The sequence below is a fragment of the Amblyomma maculatum genome, chromosome 5 (assembly GCF_055883805.1).
Source record: "Amblyomma maculatum isolate TAMU_Amacu chromosome 5, ASM5588380v1, whole genome shotgun sequence".
NCBI lineage: Eukaryota > Metazoa > Arthropoda > Arachnida > Ixodida > Ixodidae > Amblyomma > Amblyomma maculatum.
The window spans coordinates 72,010,261-72,029,342 of record NC_139348.1 but is presented as its reverse complement, the minus strand read 5'-3'; the positions used below and the strand labels follow the sequence as shown (position 1 = coordinate 72,029,342).

The window sequence follows — 19,082 nt, the reverse complement described above, 5'->3', positions numbered from 1 at the left end:
CACAGTAACGCGTGAGATACATTGCTCGCTGTAAGATAGACCCGCACTACTCCAACTAAGAAATGGCCGAAAAATTAACTCAAATACACAGGTAAATATTTTTTAACACAAAAGTACGTGATAATGTGTGCTCGCTCGGTCTGCCTTTTGAACAGTGATCCGAATAATTTCGATCGCATGGAGTTTGTTAACGTGCACCTGACATTGCACAGTACCAGGGCACCTTGTTTTCAGCCTCTGTCGAAACGAGGCCGTCGCAGCCCTGCTAGGACCCGGGTTTCTCGGCCCTCCGGTTGAGCGGCATAATCACTGAGCCACCGCTTCGGGGTTTACGTTGGTCAGCGTGCGTCTATCCTGCTCCTTCAAGCCTCTGACAGCAGCCTTGCCCTCTTCTCCGTGCCTGGTCCCACTAATGTAATGTTTACTCATACGATCGCCGTAGAGCTTCATCTGTATATAATTAGCCACAGCAAAGCCTAATGGATTCCACTCAAGGGGTTCTGCTGAAGTGAGGAGAGCCAGCTAGGCTAAAACAGTGCTAAAGTGGCAGTCTTTATTAGGACTGCCTGGTGCGGAAGGCCGATGACGGGCTCGCCTCTGGCTGGTAGGTGTTCTGGTCCGGAAGGCCGGTGCCTCACTTTTGATCGCTCATCCTGGGTGGCACTCGGTCCGGAGTGGCGTTCTCGCCGCTTGATGAGCTAGCTCGGAAATCGATAGGAAACTTTGTTGTTGGTCCGGTAGGTCACTCCTTTCGGAAGGTGTCTCAGCTGGCGATCAGTTTACATCAGCTGTCCCGTGGTTCGCCATCGCTGGCTCGGTGGTGAGCATCTCTTATTTATTTTGGCCTTTAGCCGTCTATGAACGTCTTCTCCGCGCAGAGGGCCGGATGTGCGCGCTCCACTCCTTCTGCAAAAGAGTGTTCTGTCGACCTCCGGCACCTCCCTTCCGTGGTCATATGGAACGGCAACGGCTCAGACAGTTTGGTGAACGGCACCGTTGACGCCTGGCCGGCGCGTACGTCAACGGAATGAGTCGTTTAACCGTGACAATGCAAATGCAGGGTAGAATGAGAGAGAGAAGATGGCTGCACAGTATGGAAGAGCACTGAAGAAATATTGAGGAGAGTCCTTAGTTCGCAAGCCCAGCCAACGTTTCGACAAGGGGGCTTGTCGAAAAGTTGGCTCGGCTTGCAAACTGAAGCTCCCCCTGACAATGTGAGAAACGTATAACCCTCTCGTATTCTGCGCTTCATGCCTGGTTTTCTGGCTGATAATCTATATTATCGAAAAAAAAAAAACAACTACAGAACTGCGTCAAAAATACGACAAAATATCCTGTAGTTCTGTCGTAACCGTGAAATTTTCTGTAGTATATTTGTGTTGTCTGTAGTTTTGTAGGACATTTTTGTTGTAACTACAGAAATTTCTGATGTTACTACAGAACATTCTGTTGTCACAACAGGTTTCCCGTCAAAAACCGTGCAGAAATTCTGTCGTAACATCAGCAAATTTTCTGTAGTTTTTTTCCAACCGGTTCGTCGCAGTGAGTCGCAACTGTTCCTGTAACGCTGCTACATGTTGAAACATGGCGGCGGTGGCCAGTAAGAGAACTTTTCTCTTGGAAGGTGACCTTGTAGCCATGCTTGTGGCCTCTGGCCATGGTCTGTCATACTTACCTACCGTCTTGCGTGCGCTGTCGGCGTGATGGAAAGCAGTCCTCCTCGCTGCGCGCTTGTTCCACCAGGCACTGGGCGCTGTTCTCCGCGACTGACCCTGAAACGGTGCCGCCTGTTGGGCGATTTGGGGACGCGCCCCTCGTACAACGGTGGCGCAAGGGCTGGACCGCTTCGGACGAACGGCTCTTCGCTGGCAAACGAGCCGGCCTTTTGTCGCGCGAACGATTGCGCCGGGAATCCGTCACGACAGAAATGCAGGGGGCCGGTTCCAGGGGGCTCGGCGTTTTTGCGCTCCCTCCGCGTCAGCTGCATCTGTTCTGAGGCGGCTTCGCTGAATCGCTGCTTTTGGGTGGATCTTTTCCAGGGCTGGGCCGGAAGTCACGTCGGGAGTGCTGCCGCGGGGCCACATCAGCTGAGTCCGCACAACGTCTGTGCGCGCGGTGGGCTTTGTTGTTGTTGCTGGGCCAGCGCGTTGGCACGGGCTGGCGCCGTTCTTCTGGCAGCCAAGGCGGCGCCGTGAGATCTCGCAGGGTTCGTGCGGGCCATGTTCGAACCGGCTGTAATAACGATCCGCGTCCAAGAGGCCAAATGCGGTTGTCATCTCCGGGGGCGGAGTTCTCCTCGAACAAGCCACCTTCTTCTGTGGCCGTGGTCGCTGAAGAGCAGTTGAAAGGGTTTCTGAATGACGGATTTGGTCTCTGTTCTGGTGCTGCGGCATTAAACTTGTGATAGGTTAACAGAGCGAACAATTTAACGGGAACACGTGACCACACGACGACGCAGCCGCTTCTCCTTGTGTCGTCGTCGTCTTTTTTCCCGTTAGGTTGTTTGCGCTGTTAACCTATAATGAATCACCAACACGTCCAATCTACTGTTCTGTTTAAACTTCTGTTTAAACAGAACAGTAGATTGGAGTGTTCTGTTTAAACTATATATATATATATATATATATATATATATATATATATATATATATATATATATATATATATATATATATATATATATATATATATATATATATATATATTTCACCAATTTCGGTTTCAGCGGTCGAGTTATATGCCCGTGACGCCGAAGTTCTCTAGGTCACATGAGGGACAAAATCGCCATCCTAGGATATGAAACGCCGTTGTTTTGCTCGCTTGTTCCGGAGTCTCTTTCTGCAGCTGGCGCTGCGGAGGCGTCAGCAGCCTTTTACTTCATCCCACAAGATGTTTGCAGCACTGCAAAAGGCAGAGGCGCCCCGGTCTATTAGTCAGGATCACCCGCACTACAATATTCAATTGTGCTCCTACGCGCCTCGGTGCCTCGGTCCTAGGTGCCTCGGTCATTCAGTTCCCCGCTCGGACGCGGATTTTTTTGCCCCCCCCCTGCCGTTTTGTCACAGATGGTGCGCATATACACACTCTGGTAGTTAACTCTGCCGCTATGGCTCAGTGCCAGTGGTTAGAGCGCTTAGAGTGCCCATTCAAGAACTGCGAGCGGTGGAAATTATTCGGAATCTTTCCTCGTGTGATGTCTCTCACAGCCCGAGCCGCTTCGAGACGCCCCGTGTACTAAACCAAGCCGGAGAGCGGGACGATTCTCGTTACTGAAGTGAATTCGCGGAGGAGGAGAGTGCGACAGATTATTCGCACTTGCTCGCGCAAATTTTGTCGCCTCCTGTTACGGGAGCTTCATAACTTGGCCATTGGAGCATAGTTGGCGCTGGCGTCTCGCCAAAGAATAAATAAAATAATGATAGCAAAAAAAAAAAAAAAAGAGAACACGCGGTAAAGACGTTGCTCGTGATGGGTGCGCGTTCTTCTCCGAACAACCGGGCGGTCGGCCAGTGCTCTTCCGGTTTCGCCGGTGACCCTTAATCGGTGCCAGGCTGCTTCGATCGCCGTGCTCTCCTTTCTGGCGGGCCGCCGCCTTTGTTTCCGCGCGCCCCTTCCGGTTCGCCGGCCGCCGCTAATGACCGACCCCGGCTAATCTCCGCCGAGGGAGAATCCTCTTCTCCTTCGTGGAGGGCAAGGCGTCCTCTCTCTTCTCTGGGAGGGAGAGAGAGAGCCCTGACGCATTTGATCCAAGCAAGGGGCAAGAGCGAGTGAAGCGTTGCACACGGCCGCTGCACTTGATTTCCTTGAAATCAAGTCCAGCGATATGCAATACGCCACGGTGCCTCGTCCATTGTGCATCTTGCACTGTTCATCGTCCATAGTTGCGATCAAAATTTGAGGAGAAAACGTGCGGCACTAATAATAATAATAATAATAATAATAATAATAATAATAATAATAATAATAATAATAATAATAATAGTCTTCTTTTATTACTACCGTTCTTTTTTTCTCTTTGTGATGTGGTCAACAATTCTCTCACTGCGTATATAAGAGATGGTACTCACTGATTGCTTTCTTTCCGTGACACTTTTCGTCTCAGTTTCATTTCTTTCTTATTTTGTGTTCTCTCTGTGTGTGTAAACTTGTTTTTGCATTTTCCTTTTCCTTTTCTTTTTTTTTTTTTGTGCTGCAGCACGAAGACCAGATGGTTGTTCCTGCGCACATTAAATAAAGATTGATTGATAAAGATCGATTATTATCCGCACTCAGAAGGAGTCTCGACGGGCGTATCGAAAGCCTTCGAACTGAATGTCGTTCCACTCCAATGCCGAACTTGCGCTTCTACACGAAGTGTTTTGAAAGGCTTTCGTCTGAAATGTCATTCCAGTCGAATGGACTACGCGAAGGCATTCGGGAATGCCTTCGAAATGCGAGCACTAAAGGCATATGGCAACTGTTCCGTTCTGAGGCGCGCTGGGAATATCTATGTGGTTGCAGCTGGGGGGGCCTGGGTGCTTTGTTTCTCCTGGCATTGCGATTTCTACGCGAGCCTGCAGCTCCTGCGGGCGTGGGCCCCTGAGCTAGCTGACACGAGCTGGTCCTTGCACGGCTGCTTATATGTCTGCGCGATATGCATGTCCTAGGAAAATGTGAATTGCTTTTGAAAAAAAAAAAAAAAATCTGCCTAAACCGATTAAGATTACGAATGTAATTTAACACGGTCATGGAGCGCGTTTCAGCATTGATCGAGAGACTCGCGCAGTTTAGCAAATTGGTTGGAATTTTTTTTTTTTTAATATTTCAGTTGGTTCGGGTTTTGAGGGAAATGAAAGGCGCGTATCTGCACCAGTTCTCCCTCACAACTGACGGCGATACGTTGACGGTGAATTCGAATCTTTATCGCAAAATATAAAAATGGGTAAACAGCCCTTAAAGGACCCCCCTCCAGCCAGTGGCATCGCTCCAAATGTGTGACGTCGCGGTTCACACGGGAAAAGATATAAAACAAACAAACAGAAAAACGTATTGTCACGCGCTCGGTAATCACCGGAGGTCATCATCAAGACATCACAAAAGGGGGGTGGTCGTTCGATGCCCGGCGTAGCCGGTAAGCAAACGTGGAGAATGAGACGAAGACGCGTTGACTTGAAACAACAATAAGAAGACGTTTATAAGCTCAGAACGAGGAACACACAAAACATTTAATGGGCAGCAATTAACATTATGAAAGGCAACGACACGAGTGAAAAAACAATCGAATGAAATACTTCGAATTACGTATACAGAGTCATGCTTTTCCGGAATGGAAGTAACGATTCAACTAACAGTAAGGGAAAGTTTAGAGCAGTTTCGAACATGCAGTTGACCGGGGAGCGCGGCGGCAGTCCATCACTGGGGCGGCGCAGACGGGAGGCACTCGAAGGCGACGGTCCTTCATGTGCAGCTTGCGGCCTGAGGATGCGGTGCCGGCGCTCGGGTACCCCCCGGGAGTACGCGGCAGCTCGGGTTTCCCTCTCCGGGAGCGAACTGGGCGAACTGACTTTGGGGCCTCGGCGGCTCCTTTTTAATCCCTTGTCGACGATGCCTTGTGCGCAGGGTCGGAGTCCGAAACAAAACACACACTTAGAGCGCAAAAAAGTAGCTCACTCACAGAGGAAGGCGCACGTAGACACACCACACTTTAGCTCTGCATGGCAGCCCATCTTAGGTTTGAAAAACATAACGCACAACAAAAACAACAGTCACCTACGCCCCCTAACTTCGGTTCTTCTGGGGGTCACATTGCCAGGGAGAAAAGAATATACGGATATACAAAGGAAGCAGTAGGGATGACTTTGAGTGGGGAACGTACGACACAGGCAGCACGTACTCTTCTGCTCGATCATGGAGAGAGTTGTAGCTAACACAGGGAAAGCTATACTGTTCCGAGGCAACGTGCACATACGCGTTCTTGCGCGCCCGACCGATGGTCACATATACAGGTCCCGTGAACATATGGGGTTTACAAAACAATTCCGCGTGTGTATAAATGTAACATGGGCAAATTAATGGATGCCGCCTATTCTGTGACACGTGTTCTTCCGTGCTCACGGGCACGCGGAATTTTACCAAAATGGCCGCCTCCGGTTGTCGCGTCCATCCATCGGCGCAGATGCTGACCGGTGTGTTCAGCGTATAGTGAACTAGAATACTTTCTAGTGGCGCGACCGGCGGCGGCTGCGGCCAGCTGGGGTGAAGCCAGTTGACACTGACGGCCGGCAGGGGCGCCGCTGCGCCTTCTCCTATAAAACCCCTCAATAAACTAAAAGTAGCGCCATCTCCTCTCTCCTCCTCCGGCGGCGCCGCTCCTCCTCTCACATTTCGACCGTGGCTCCACCTACGGGGTGCGTGACTAGCACGCGCTCTCCGGAGCAGGCGCCCTTCACAGCCGTCTCGATCAGCGCCGCGCGCGCGCCGATCGAGGCGGCCGTGCGCCGGGTCTCACCAGAGCCTTGTATTTTGTCGCAATGTGTTCAGGTTAAAATATTACTCACTGCTGAAACATAATTACCGAATGTTGACCGGGATTTCCGCCAGAATGGTTTCAGCTGTGAGTGTCATACACCACATATACGCGATTTCGGCGTTGGTTCAACTCGCCGTCATCTCCGTGTGTCCGTAGTTCGTCACATTTGGCCACTCAGCGGCATGCTTTATAAAATTTGTAGCTAGGCGGCGGACAGGAACAATTTTGGAACAGTCTGTGTATGGTTTCTTTGCAGCGTTGACTGGATTGCGAGCTGCCGGTAAACTTGAGAAGTGTGGCAGCAGCTGTCTTCCATGTATTTTCAACTTCAGCTGCAGATCAAATTAACTATAGGCGGCTGAAGCTGCAGTCTGTGTGGAGTCTTTGCAGCTTTGATTGACTTGTGAGCTACCGGTAAACTTGGGGAGGGAAGTAGCAGTTATTTTTTTTATATTTGGCGTTGAGACGGTGCCGTGTTCAGCTGCCATGGTGTGTCATCATACGTATGCGATTTTGGCGTCGATTTACTCGCCTTCACCTCCTTGAGTCCGTCAGCCGTTGACAAAAGTGCGCAACATGCATGAAAAAAATTAACTAAGCTGCGGAAGCTGCAGTCTGTGTGGTTTCTTTGCAGGTTGGACTGAATTGTAAGCTACCGTGAAACTTGAGAAGCGTGGTAGCAGATTTTTATATTTTGCGCTGAAACGGTTCCGTTCTCAACTGTCAGTGCGTGACACCATTTGTACGCGATGTCTGCGTTGGTTGAACTCGCCTTCACCACCGTGCTTCTATCAGCCGCCGGCCAAAGAGCGCAACATGCTTGAAAAAAAAATTAAATAGCCAGCGGGAACGATTTAGTAGCAGTCCGCGTGGCAGCAAAACACACGGTGATATGTGCCGCGCGCGCGCCGCCCGCCCCGCTGGAAAGGAGGAAGCTGCACGCCCAGCAAAAAAAAAAGCGCGCGCGCGCACGTGACGGCGCTCGGCCAATGAGAGGGTAGAACGACGAAGGAGAGCGCAGGAGAGGAGGCGGGCGGCAAACTTCACATGTTGGCGCTACTTTTAGTTTATTGAGGGGCTTTATTCTCCTAGCCTCCGGAGCGCGCGTTAGCAGTATAGTGAACTAGAATACACTATAGTTCAGCGGTGTCACCTCGTAGGGCTCCATGTTGGAAAAGAGATGCAGTGAAGCGCAGGACTGTACGAAGCGGTTTCGCGAAAACTCGGCAGTGCTGAAATTCACCGTCAGAATTCGTCGTTTTACTCCTTGTACTGTGATAAGCAAGCGACTGTCGATCGAATTTAGTAAAGGTATTTCTGCTGGAAATCGCGAAGAATTTATTATTTATTTGCCAGCACGGACCCACTCGAAGAAACCGCGTTCCAAGCGCTACTCGTAGGTGCAATGTGGTCGGCTGTGACGTCATGGTATAGCTCGGCAGCTATTGGTAGAAGGGGGGTCCTTTTATAGCTGGATGCCGCTTTTTCTTGACCTGCATCCGACTACAGCAAACGGGTGCTGAACGGTAACCGAAATGGTGTATGACAGCAAACTGCAGACGCTGTACAAAGAATGGTTGTGTCACGGTTTTGATACAAAATCGTGCTATATTTTTGTTTCCACTTACTGTCCACGCGTGCGTTCTCTCAGCACTTAATTCCTGCTCACGCCACTCAATGAGGCAAGGCCTGGGATCGAAACTTCAAGCCCGGGCTTGGTGGAGTCTGAGCGAAAGGGCTCATCTTCTGAGGCAGGGCTTTCGTGTTGGCCCTAGACCGTGAGGTGTCCTATCCAGGTGCATCTTACTCAGGGGCGCGTAGTGGGGCACCACACAAGTTGGTTGAGATGTTTGCTGTGGTGCGCTCATTGTTAAGCATGGCAGCTAGTACTTGCTGTAGTATGTGCACGTGGGAGGGATTCCAGGGTCGTTCCTAACCCGTGTCTGTTCTCGCGCAGGCCGCCCCTGTCGTTCCCGGGGGAGCGGGAGCCGAGCCGGCCTCCCAGCTACCGTTCGCGCACCAGCTCGGCGGCGGGCGGCGGCATCCTCCGCTCGTGCGTGGGGGGCAACACATCGTGCAGCCAGGACACGCTGGCCACCATGAGCCCGGCCTCTCCCTCGGCCACCGAGGACGACGAACAGCCGCTGCACAGCCGCAACCCGTCGCTGACGCTGAGCACGCTCTCGCAGGAGGACGTGGTTGCGGCCACGGGCCAGCCGACCACGGCGCACCGGAGCTTCAACACCAGCGTGCTCGGGTCAGTCCCAGATCCTGCCTTTGCTGTAGGGCTCACGCATGGCAGCTCCAGCAAGCATTTGTGTAGCTGGAGGAATTGGTGCTTTCCTTGAAGTTTGCCTCCCATGACTCGAATGGTGCAAGACATTAGATGGGCCAGTTGGTGCATCATGAATAAAATTAGCCGTGTACAAATAAAAGAGGCATTTTTTTTCTTACTGCAGTAATTGCGGTATATTTAGTGTGTTTATGTGCTTGTAACATGCGAGGATCTTCATTTTGTCTAATTGTATAGTGTCTTTGCAAGAAAATGTATTTTCAGGTTGGGTTCTTCCATATAGTACTTTTATGTTCTCGTTGTCTCCCTTAGCTTATCGTTTAGGCTGCGGCCTGTCGGTCCTATTTAGAACTATCCACAATGAGATGACAGAATTTTGTAAGATACTTCGCATTCAAAGAAATTTTTCTTTTTGTGCTGTTTTGGCACCAGGTTTTCTTCTTATGGCTGCACACATTTCCTTCTGTTCAGCAAAATTCTCGCGGATGATTTAAAATAGAATGTTTGAATGCTCTCGCAGAAGTGTGTTCTGCTTGTATTTTCTTTTCTTTACCTGGCATTTGTGGGAGAAAGTATTGACACCTCTGCACTGCTGGCCAGGTAAACTGCTTCCCAATTTTATGGCATGCCCACCCCTTTGTTGCGGGCTTTAAGCTATTATGACAAAGCCCCGAGGAGTTTTCTTTTATCCATGCAGGTAGGACTGGAGACATTCTTGTACTTCAGTGTAGCTCAACTTTTCCTTTCTGTAGGCCTAACATGTTTTCTAACGTGTTGGAGGCTAACGAAGAGGGTTCTACTTAAGTTGAGGACAACAGAGAGTATGTATGGAACAAAAAATGATAGGGGTAACATTAAGATATAGGAATCGCGCAGATTGGGTCAGAGAAATAGCTCAAGTTACTGACATTCTAGTGGAAATCAAGAAGAAGAAATGGGCATGGGCAGGGCATGCCGTGCAAAGAGAGGATAACTGATAACCGCATAGGGTAACAAACTGGATTCCAAGGGAAGGAAAGCGTAGCAGGGGGCGGCAGAAAGTTGGGGGGGGGGGGGGGGGGGGGGGGGGGGGGATGAGGTTGAGCAGTTCGCAGGGGTAAAGTGGATGGAGCTAGCACAGGATTGGGTTAATTGGAGGAATATGGGAAATGCCTTCACCCTGCAGTGGGTATACTAATCAGGCTGATGAAAAAAAAAACAAAAACAAAACACATTTGCAGCCAAGTTATACTGAAGAGAAATTTGGACAGAAAGCTGGGATAGTGCAGTGCCATTTCACAATGTGCAGATTCATGTGGAACCTTCAGGAAGCCTTTTTTAGTACTTGCTTGGAGTTGCTCAAAACCTTGGTGTGGGCTAGTCGCTGCTGGTACATTACAGTACCCTGTAGTGTCAAGGATCAGTGGTAGCCTCAAAGCGATGCTGAAAGACTGATAGCCAGATCTGATGAAGTGGCGGGCATACATAACCTGACTCGCATTTCTCTGTCCATATGAAGAAGTTAGCTGTTTTGTCGAGCAAGCTGTCCAGTGTCTTTGCATAGTCCTTAATGAAGTTGCTAAGATGTCCCTCTGGTCTTAGAGAAAACACGTTCATGTTTCCAGGTCGCTTCATTTCTCCCCTGGAGCATTTTTAATGCTTATTGCAGTACTGTCAAGTACTCCGCTGAGAAAGTTCATTGTTTGTTCCTTGAAAGTTCATTCGCTGTTTGGCCTTCCCTCTGGTGCATTATTCAGGTGTTCAGCATGTGAGATTTCGTCTTTAGGACAAATTGGAATGCTGTTGACATATCAGTGTTATTGAAGATATCATAGAACTGTGGGCATCTCATGGCTAGGATGGATGTGTGGAGGACTCAAGGTTTTTATTTCCACAATGCATTTCTGAGACCTCCTTCGCCGAAAATATTGGATTTCACATCATATTGTCATAGACAATTTGTCGTTAGGATTGTGTTTGGCTCCCAAAGGAGATGGCTCCCAGAGGGATTGGCTAGCTTTCTTCGAGTGGGCCACCAACTGCGGCCATTTATTTTCCGAGTGAAACTATTTAATTTCATTTGAAGCCATTGTGTAGGTTAGAGATTATATCCCTTTTCTCATTGTGCTGCAGGGTGAACGGTGGCAGCCTGTCGTCGACGGCATCCAATCGGGACACGCCAAGCCCGCCCCCCGGCAGCTCGTCGCGGGCGCCGGACCCGCACCTACTGCGCAAGAACCACGACGTGAACACAGTGACCATCGTGCAGACCACGGACACGTCACAGGTCATCAACCAGGACACCGTGATCGTGTCAGTGTCAGGACACAACGCGCGCACGCTGGTGCTGCCCTCGGGACACTCGGAGGTGCAGGTGACACTCGCGCATGTCTGACACGCGGCCGGCCGGCGCGCCTCCCCGCCGCCCCCGGACGTCCCGTACGCGTGCACGGCTGCCAGGCACTGTGGCTGCCGGCGGCGACGCGGCCAGGAAGAGGAGCTCCGGGGGGATGACGAGCGGAGGCGGCGCCGACTGCGGGACGACGACGGCATGCCGGTCAGTGTGGGGTGCGTTCGTGCATCCGCTGCCGACTGGGCTCGTTGGTTACTGTATCAGTAACTAGCGCAAAAAAGATGTTGACTAGGAGGAAAAACGACGCGGCACACAGCCTTAACGATGGGGCACATGCTTATGTTCTAGGCAGTGGCTTCACTACAATCACCAGCACCCGGTGCGGAGGCAGATAGAGGGAGGAACTTTCCATAGTTTACCACAGTGGCATCTGTGGCGAACGAATAGCGATATATATTTTTTAGAGGAGAAGCCAGCTTTACGAGGGTTTTGGAGTCTTAAGGAAAAGCATGCGGCACGCAGGGGAGGGGGGTTTAAACCGGCTGCGAATGTGGAAAGAAGGTGCGCTGTCCGTTCAGAAAGTAAAAGGCACAAAATCTTCACAAGGCAGTAAAAAAAAGTTTGTTGAACTGCAGTGCTTGCAGGCTGCGTGCAGGGAGGACACGCATGGCAGTTAAACATACTGTCACATAATGTAATGCAGTATAACCAGATTTGGTACAATTATGTAACTTCTTCATGTTTTCTGGACTGCATTTCTTTCTTTAAAGGTCCCCAGAAAGGGGTCACCAAGAAGGGTAAACAACGCCATAACACTGATAGTTATTGAACCACCCATCATTCTCCCGCAAAAATTTTCGATCTAGCTTCTGCAACACCAGAGATATCGGCGATCAAAAATGACCCTTCCAATTTTCCCTCTCAACTCGTACGCCGAAGGGAGCCATAAAAAAACAAAGAATACAAGCAAGCTCAAAGCTCCGCCCAGACATACGTCACTTCGACGAACTTCCGGTTGCCGCGCGCTCGCTCGCTGGCGTGCTCCGCCAACCCGTCCTCGCTTGCACACGCCTGAGGAGTTCGCCAGTTCGCGCAGCGACGGTTAGTGTAACCGCGAACCCGTGGTTATCATATGTTACACGGCGGACCAAACCATGGTTGCACCACTAACCGCGGTTACCGCAAACCGAGCTTGACGACCTCGGTTTGCGTCATTAACCGAGGTTATGACGGCGTCTGTTGACAGAAGCTACTCGTCGGCGCCCGAGTGCGCGAAACGTACGAGCGGGTCTGCTTCACAAAGTTGTTCATTTACCCACTGTATCATGTTTAAAGATCGATGTATAGATTATGGTGCCGCCCGACGTCTTCGATTACGGCCGACAGCGCAGCGACTGCGTACTGAAGCCTTGTCGTGCCTACAGTATCGTTTGAACGGCTTATTGTTGCTGAGCAGAACGCCAAAAAATACGCGGCCTTAGCTATGAAAGTACACGAGTTTGCAACGCTTGCAGCACGGGATGCCGCGAGCAGGCTGAGGTAGTACGTTACACAATTACCGCGGGGGTGGAACGTGCGAGCGCGGTGAACGCGGCGCCGTGCGTGACCGTCCCTAGTCGTCGCTAGGCCTATTGTTTCGCTTCGAAGCCGCGGCGGTCGACGCTTTGGAACATGATCAACGCTGTCGTAAATCGCCCTACTTATGAAACTGCCTTATAGTGATTCCTATCCTGCTATAGTAAAATAATTATAGGATTAACTCTGCCGACGCATTAATCGCAGAGCTAGTATGAGCAGATCGGATCAGCCGAAATGCACCAGCGGCAGCTGGCTTGAGCAGAAACTAGCTTGTATCACGGCTATCGCTCTTACCAGCAATTTGCTGCTGGTCAGCGATCCTCACGAGGGCTTCATACTTGATATTCGGCTCAGTATTCCAGACGCCAACAAAGTTTAGCACGCTTTATTTCGGACATCGGTGCTCACGATCCGCCGTGTCGTTCGCGAACGGCATGCGGGAGGAGGGGCCACAGCGGCGGTGTTTACGGCGGTCGAGGAGGTGCTGCCATCGTGCGGTGCTTGACCGTGCTATTGACGCCTCGCCGGACGACACTCCGATACTCCTGAAACCACGTTATATAAATAAGATATTTGTAAATGCAGTTTCGTTCTGCCGATCCCTGCGTCGCTTCGGTTGTTGCACTTAATGGGCAATGGCCACCTAACCGATAAGGGCGGCGAGCTGTAACAGCCCGCACAGAGTTCGAACAGCGTACGAGCAGACGACTTTCGCAGCTACCGGAAGTGTGTTCGTGACGTCATGGTTGCAATGACCGCAGCGAATGGCAGCTTCTAGCAAGCCTTGCCAGTCAACCGACCCGTGACGTCACGGGATTAGGAAATAGTTTCATGCGACACCGCCAAGCGACATTTCCTCTGCCCGCGAATTTCAAAAAACGCTGTTTTTAAAAATTAATAATAAATCGCTGGCTTTGTTCCAAGGAGTTATACTTTGCGTTAATGCTCAAAAGGATGTGTTCTACACACTGAACACGTTTATCAGTGGTTTCTTGGAGGCCGTTTCCGTGGACCTTTAAAGCTAACTGGTGTACTTGCTGAGTATAATTACAATTAACACCCATCCGTGTAAAATCATCCCTGGGGCTTTAAATAATTGAGGACAAAGTGTGCACGTTTTGGATGCCATCAGGTTTGTAAAGGTCTGTTGTGTGCAGCAGAGCTATTAGTTTTATCCTTTTAAAACGCCTAGAGTTTTTGAATGTAGCAGTTAAAATTTCACTGTGCATATTTACATGAAAATTGCTTGTACAAAAATATATCAAATAAACCAGTAATGCCATGTGTAGAAAAATTGAGAGCTTTATCATAGTCTTCAATGTCTAGGCGTTAGGTGCAGTAAACAGAATCACTGTCTTGCTGCTGGTCATGAAATGTTGCAGGGCATGAGTGGCAGCAACTAAATGAAATGTGAAAGCTGAAAAGATGAACCTTAAAGTTAATCTGTGTGTTTGCCTTGTTCACCACCTCGCATTCCTTTTTTTGCTCAAGGAAATGCGGCGTTGCAGAAGCTTCGATTTTCTGATCTATACCTTTTACGGTGACCAAGATGGTTCGTGCTGCATTTTTGGAAACCGAAGTGTGTGCAGTAATGCACTGGGACAGTGAAAAACACCAATTCTGTCACAAGTTTTAGACAGCCACATAATATAAAATTTTTTTTTAAGAACCTGTACAGCATATTTTGCTATAATTTTTTGTCATGGTGTATAGGTGAAGACCTGAGGGCTATGAAGAAAAATATAAACTGGGGTAATGAAAACATTTCACCGTATTGGTGATTTTATTTTCCGCTCCCCCTCTTAGACCCTGTCCACCTACTTTTCATTTTTGTTTTTCTCTTAGTCCTTGGTTTCTTTATGTTACGGCATGCTTTGGTGGTTTCGAAATTTGGTACCCGAACCCTACAAGGTTGAATCATAGCCAATTGTGGAAGTGAAATGCTAAAGGCAGGACTTGCTTCAGAGTTCCCGCCCGTCCCCTTGGGACTCATGGTGGGTGGCTGGCACCGTGGCCAGACAACACGCTCAATTCATGGATTGCTCACCGGAACCAAATAATTGCCTCCACAAAGAAAGGGAGACCAAATGAACAGCTGAGTTTTTCCAGAAAAAAAGCAAAGACGTGCTCCCAAGTTACCACATTCTCCATAGTGAATATGCAGAAAACTCCCTGAACTCTCTCCCTATTCTTATTATAGAAATTCCTAATGGTTGCTGTAGGAATAAAATGGCCATTGGTGATTCTCTGCTACAAGTTGGAGATACTGTACAATACCCAAAACTGTTCAACATAGTGCCCATTAGGGAGATCTCTGTTCAAATTGCAAGCGATAGATAACTAACCACTGTCTGTGGTGTGACCTCACAAAATGTCTTCCTATGCCTTGCGGAAAAAGAAATTCTTGAAGGACCTGTTGACGTCGTAACGCTCAATACATTGCGGAAAAGAAAGCATTGAAATCCCAGTGGAGCACAGAGTTCTCAGATTCACATCCAACACTCTGCGTGGCTCAAGTGAAATGGGCTACCCAAAGGAGGAGGAGGGAGGAGAAATGGAAGGCGGAAGGCAGGGATGTTAACCAGAAAGAATGAATTCCGATTGGCTACCCTGCACTGGGGAAGGGGAATGGGGGATTGAGGGTAGAAGAGGAGGGGAGGTGAGAAAGTCACAGTCTATCATTTAGGCTAGTCTCTTTTAAAAGCGAAGAAGTGCCTTGTAGGCTTTGAGCCAGATGGCTTTTGTGGCCATGGTCCTAAGATCTTCCCTTCCGTTAAGGGGTGAGCGTCCAGATGATTCAATGCAGTACACAGCGTATGTCTTTCAGTTGCAAAAACAGGGCCCGAAAATCAATATTAGACATTACTATGTTCCCAACCCCTAGTGGTGCTCCAAGTGGCTGACAAACATGTGCCGGATGTGCAGAGGACTTTAGCTCTTCATTTCGGCACATCTCTTTGTGTAGTACTAGATGTGACTTTGTCGTACAGCACTCACAAACACTTCCTTGCATTGCAGGTATGCCATGACCTTCTGCAGTCTCCCGGCTACTCCTTGTGGAGACTGCATGAACAGGGCATCTAGTGGGACTGTCACCAAGCTCTCTCTGCCAGTCGAGCATCCTCCTGAGCTGACAGCCATGTGAATATGTGCATAGACTGCAGTGGATGTGTGGCTGACTGAGTGGCATTCACTGCGCATCGAGTTGGGTGTGCACGTGTGTCTGTGTATAGAGCATGCTTATGTGAATTTCGGATGTGTGCAAGATTGTAGATATACGCACAGCAGATCAGTGTCTACCATACGAGTGTTTGCTTGTTGTTTCATGTTGCTCACGCGGGGCTGGACAAGACTGTTGTCGACTGATGCATCGCCTTCCATGTTTTTAGTAATGAACTGCTTAGTTTTGCGCCAAGCGAGAAGTCATGGTTGGAGAGCACAGCATTCAGTTAAATTTTATCTTACGCTTAAGTATTGATAGGGTCGTACTTGCAAGCAAGTTAAGGCCTCTTGTTTAGGTGGAGAGGCTTATTGCAGATCTTGCTCGATGAACCTGCAGTGTTATTGCCGCTGGTTATGGTATTATTGAATGGGTTTGCATCACTATGCAGTGATGCTTTATTTTTGCATTCAATAGTTGTGCTGGTTTCATGATGAAAGTTACAGTAGAACCAGTGTTTGATTAGTATGGTTGGTATCTACAGTATGACCAATATGAAAATAATATAAGGCAAGGAATTTTTCTTGCAACAGCAGAGGTGTATATACTCAGCAAACTAATTTCTTGTGTCCTTGCATGACTCAGGTTTTGTCACATTGTTTAGGAATTTGCCGCAATCATTCTCATGTCATAAAATCTTAAGATCAGTAGCGCTACTGATCTGAACAGCACTGTTTCTTGGGTGTACAATGCAGTATTAATGTACCAATGCTCCTGCACTTTGCGGTATGATCACGCACCGCATGTCCACCATCGTGACAGTTGCAGCATTTTCAAGGCTTCATTTTTGTTTTTTTTTTCTGGTTCACCATATTTACTCGACTCTGAGTAGGATGTTTTTGTTTACAAAAGCCTTCAATTCAAAACTCGCAGGTCATAATGCACGGCACTGGCGCAGTACCATGCTTTGTTTAGCGAAGCAGCAGCCCTACCATGCATTTCTGGACTGCACTGCTCGCTTTTACGCTGAAAGCCACCTGAGCAGTGAGCAGTTCTCAGAATACTTCAGCACAGCCATAGTATGGCTATAGTCATACTGTGAATAGGCGCACCTGAATAGGCAAACCTGAATGGGTGAACCTCATCTTCTCTGTGGTGAGAGGGAGTGCACTTAGGCAGGTAATTGATCATCGTCGCTCTTTCAAAGCACTTCAGTTTTTTTCATGTATATGTACTCCTTTTCAATGACATTGCGGCAAAAGTTAAAATAGCAGAGCTGAAGAGCACAGAGGGCAGATGAAATAAATTAGAGAAATATCCACTGATGATTTAAAGTACGGGCTTATTAATGAAAAGTATTCATGTGAAATAAATGCATTTTGAACATTTTAGATAGTTCTTACTTTTGTCAGCCTGTACACGAGGACGTTTTATTATTTTTATTATTTTCTGGCTTTGCAATTTGCGAGGACTGGCTCTTGGTCAATTGGGGCTGAGGCTCGAGTAAATATGATGAGCTTTAATTTTTTTTTCATACACTAATTATTTGCATCTAGAGAGCAACTGTACATACACCTTTTTACGTTTTTCTACAGCATTCTGCTGTGGGTATCATTCCCTGGGAACAATGTGTAAAGTTTTACTTACAGAAGCCATGTGCTGTCGATAGTTCATTGCCTCGTGTAGCCTGGTTTTCTCTTTCGAAGTATATACACTGTGGATGCTTTCCTGTGCACACTGCGAGGTAAGAAAAGCTCATAAGCTTTACTTTTGTATCAGATTCTTTCCATCTATAGTTGCTGCCTGTTCCTAACACTGCTTTTACTGCTGTTTTAGCAATGGTTTGTTTTGCTAGGCGCTGAAAAAAAAAAATTACGAATGCTACTAAAAGTCCAGGTGTTATCACACACTCAAATTAAATGTAGACTCACTTGTAATATAACATTTAGGCGGTATTCACACGGGCAATGGATTCCCTTCCTAAGTGAGTGTGACTATGCTGTGAAGCACAAAAATTCCCTAAGTCCCCAACGAGGAAAAAAAGATTAACATGGTAGGGTCCAAGGAGGCATCCACTCCAGTGCTGTATTGTGTATTCGACCTTTCTTCTGCACTTCCCTTCTCTTTTAAATGAGTTTATTTTATATTGCGTACTCCCCCCCCCCCCCCCCACCCCCCCCCCTCCATTTTTTTTTTTTTTTTGCTGAGCTAGCAGTCTTCATTATTTCCCTGAATGGCAAAGAAACACTAGCAGTCAGAAACTGTGAATGTATGCTTCGCTATTTCTGTTGTGCTGCGATGCGGCTGGAAGCGGCGACATTGCTCTCGGCAACTCCCCATTTCCCGCGTGAATGCGCGATTGCAGTATTAGGGGATGAGTTGCCCGCCTGGTGACGTCATGCACCTCTTTACCACGTCTGCCCTTGCCGACATCCCCCGTGTGAATACCGCTTTAGCAGTGAGCTTGAGCACTTGCACACGTATACAAAAAGCCATTGTGTACTCCATGCTGCTCAACCTAGAGGATTTCTTGCTACGATTTCTCAGTGACGGCCATATTGCTCTGATTGGGTGGAGATGTTTACCACCAGTTGAAATGAATGCAGGCGTGGACGACTAGTTGTCTGCAATGCTTTGCTTTTGTCTGAACAGAGGGAGTTTTCTTCAGACGCCTTCCTTCTTGACCAAGAGAGGTAGCATCACAGATTACTAAAATTTGCCCTAGCAGTGTGCATTGTCCTTTACCACAGGTCAGGTGCTGTATTTGCCCCTTTTTGATGGATGAATTTGTGCGTGGCCGCAAAATAAAAAATTGGCCGGCTCTAAATCGCTTGAAGGAGAAGGAAAATTAAATGATATGGCGTTTGATTTTTGAGCCATGCTTTCTTAATGCTCGCCATGTTGATGGAACCAAGGTGTCAGTTCGAATTAATTGGAAGTCTGAATTGAGGAAGTTCAAACTAACGGAGTTACTGCGGTTTTAAATTATCTCTCTCAGATTTGAAGCAAGTTTTCCATTGCCATTTGTTGTTTTTGCACTGTGATCGTAATTTCCTCCCACGAATGTCGGCGAGTCTTCGATAGAGCATCTTCCGGTGCCATAGCGGTTAACTAACCAGCGCTGCTTTTGCTCACTTAGTTCCTAGTGCCATCGCCTCTCCCCAGTTGAGATGATTTCACTCTAGCTAGGGATAAGCACTTTTGGGTTCTT

The 19,082-nt window shown here is 48.4% G+C and overlaps 1 protein-coding gene across 1 annotated transcript in view; it reads left to right on the top strand.

The window, feature by feature from the left end:
* The window catches only part of LOC146188491 (uncharacterized), a 206,447-nt gene extending 188,407 nt beyond the window's left edge, over positions 1-18,040 (top strand). The window contains exons 5-7 of the mRNA XM_084603795.1: positions 8,466-8,765; positions 10,914-11,337; positions 15,730-18,040. Of these exons, the coding sequence (XP_084459921.1) occupies positions 8,466-8,765; positions 10,914-11,175 (562 nt within the window). The 3' untranslated portion in view covers positions 11,176-11,337; positions 15,730-18,040. The remainder of the gene's footprint in view (positions 1-8,465; positions 8,766-10,913; positions 11,338-15,729) is intronic.
* Positions 18,041-19,082: the final 1,042 nt, after the last annotated feature.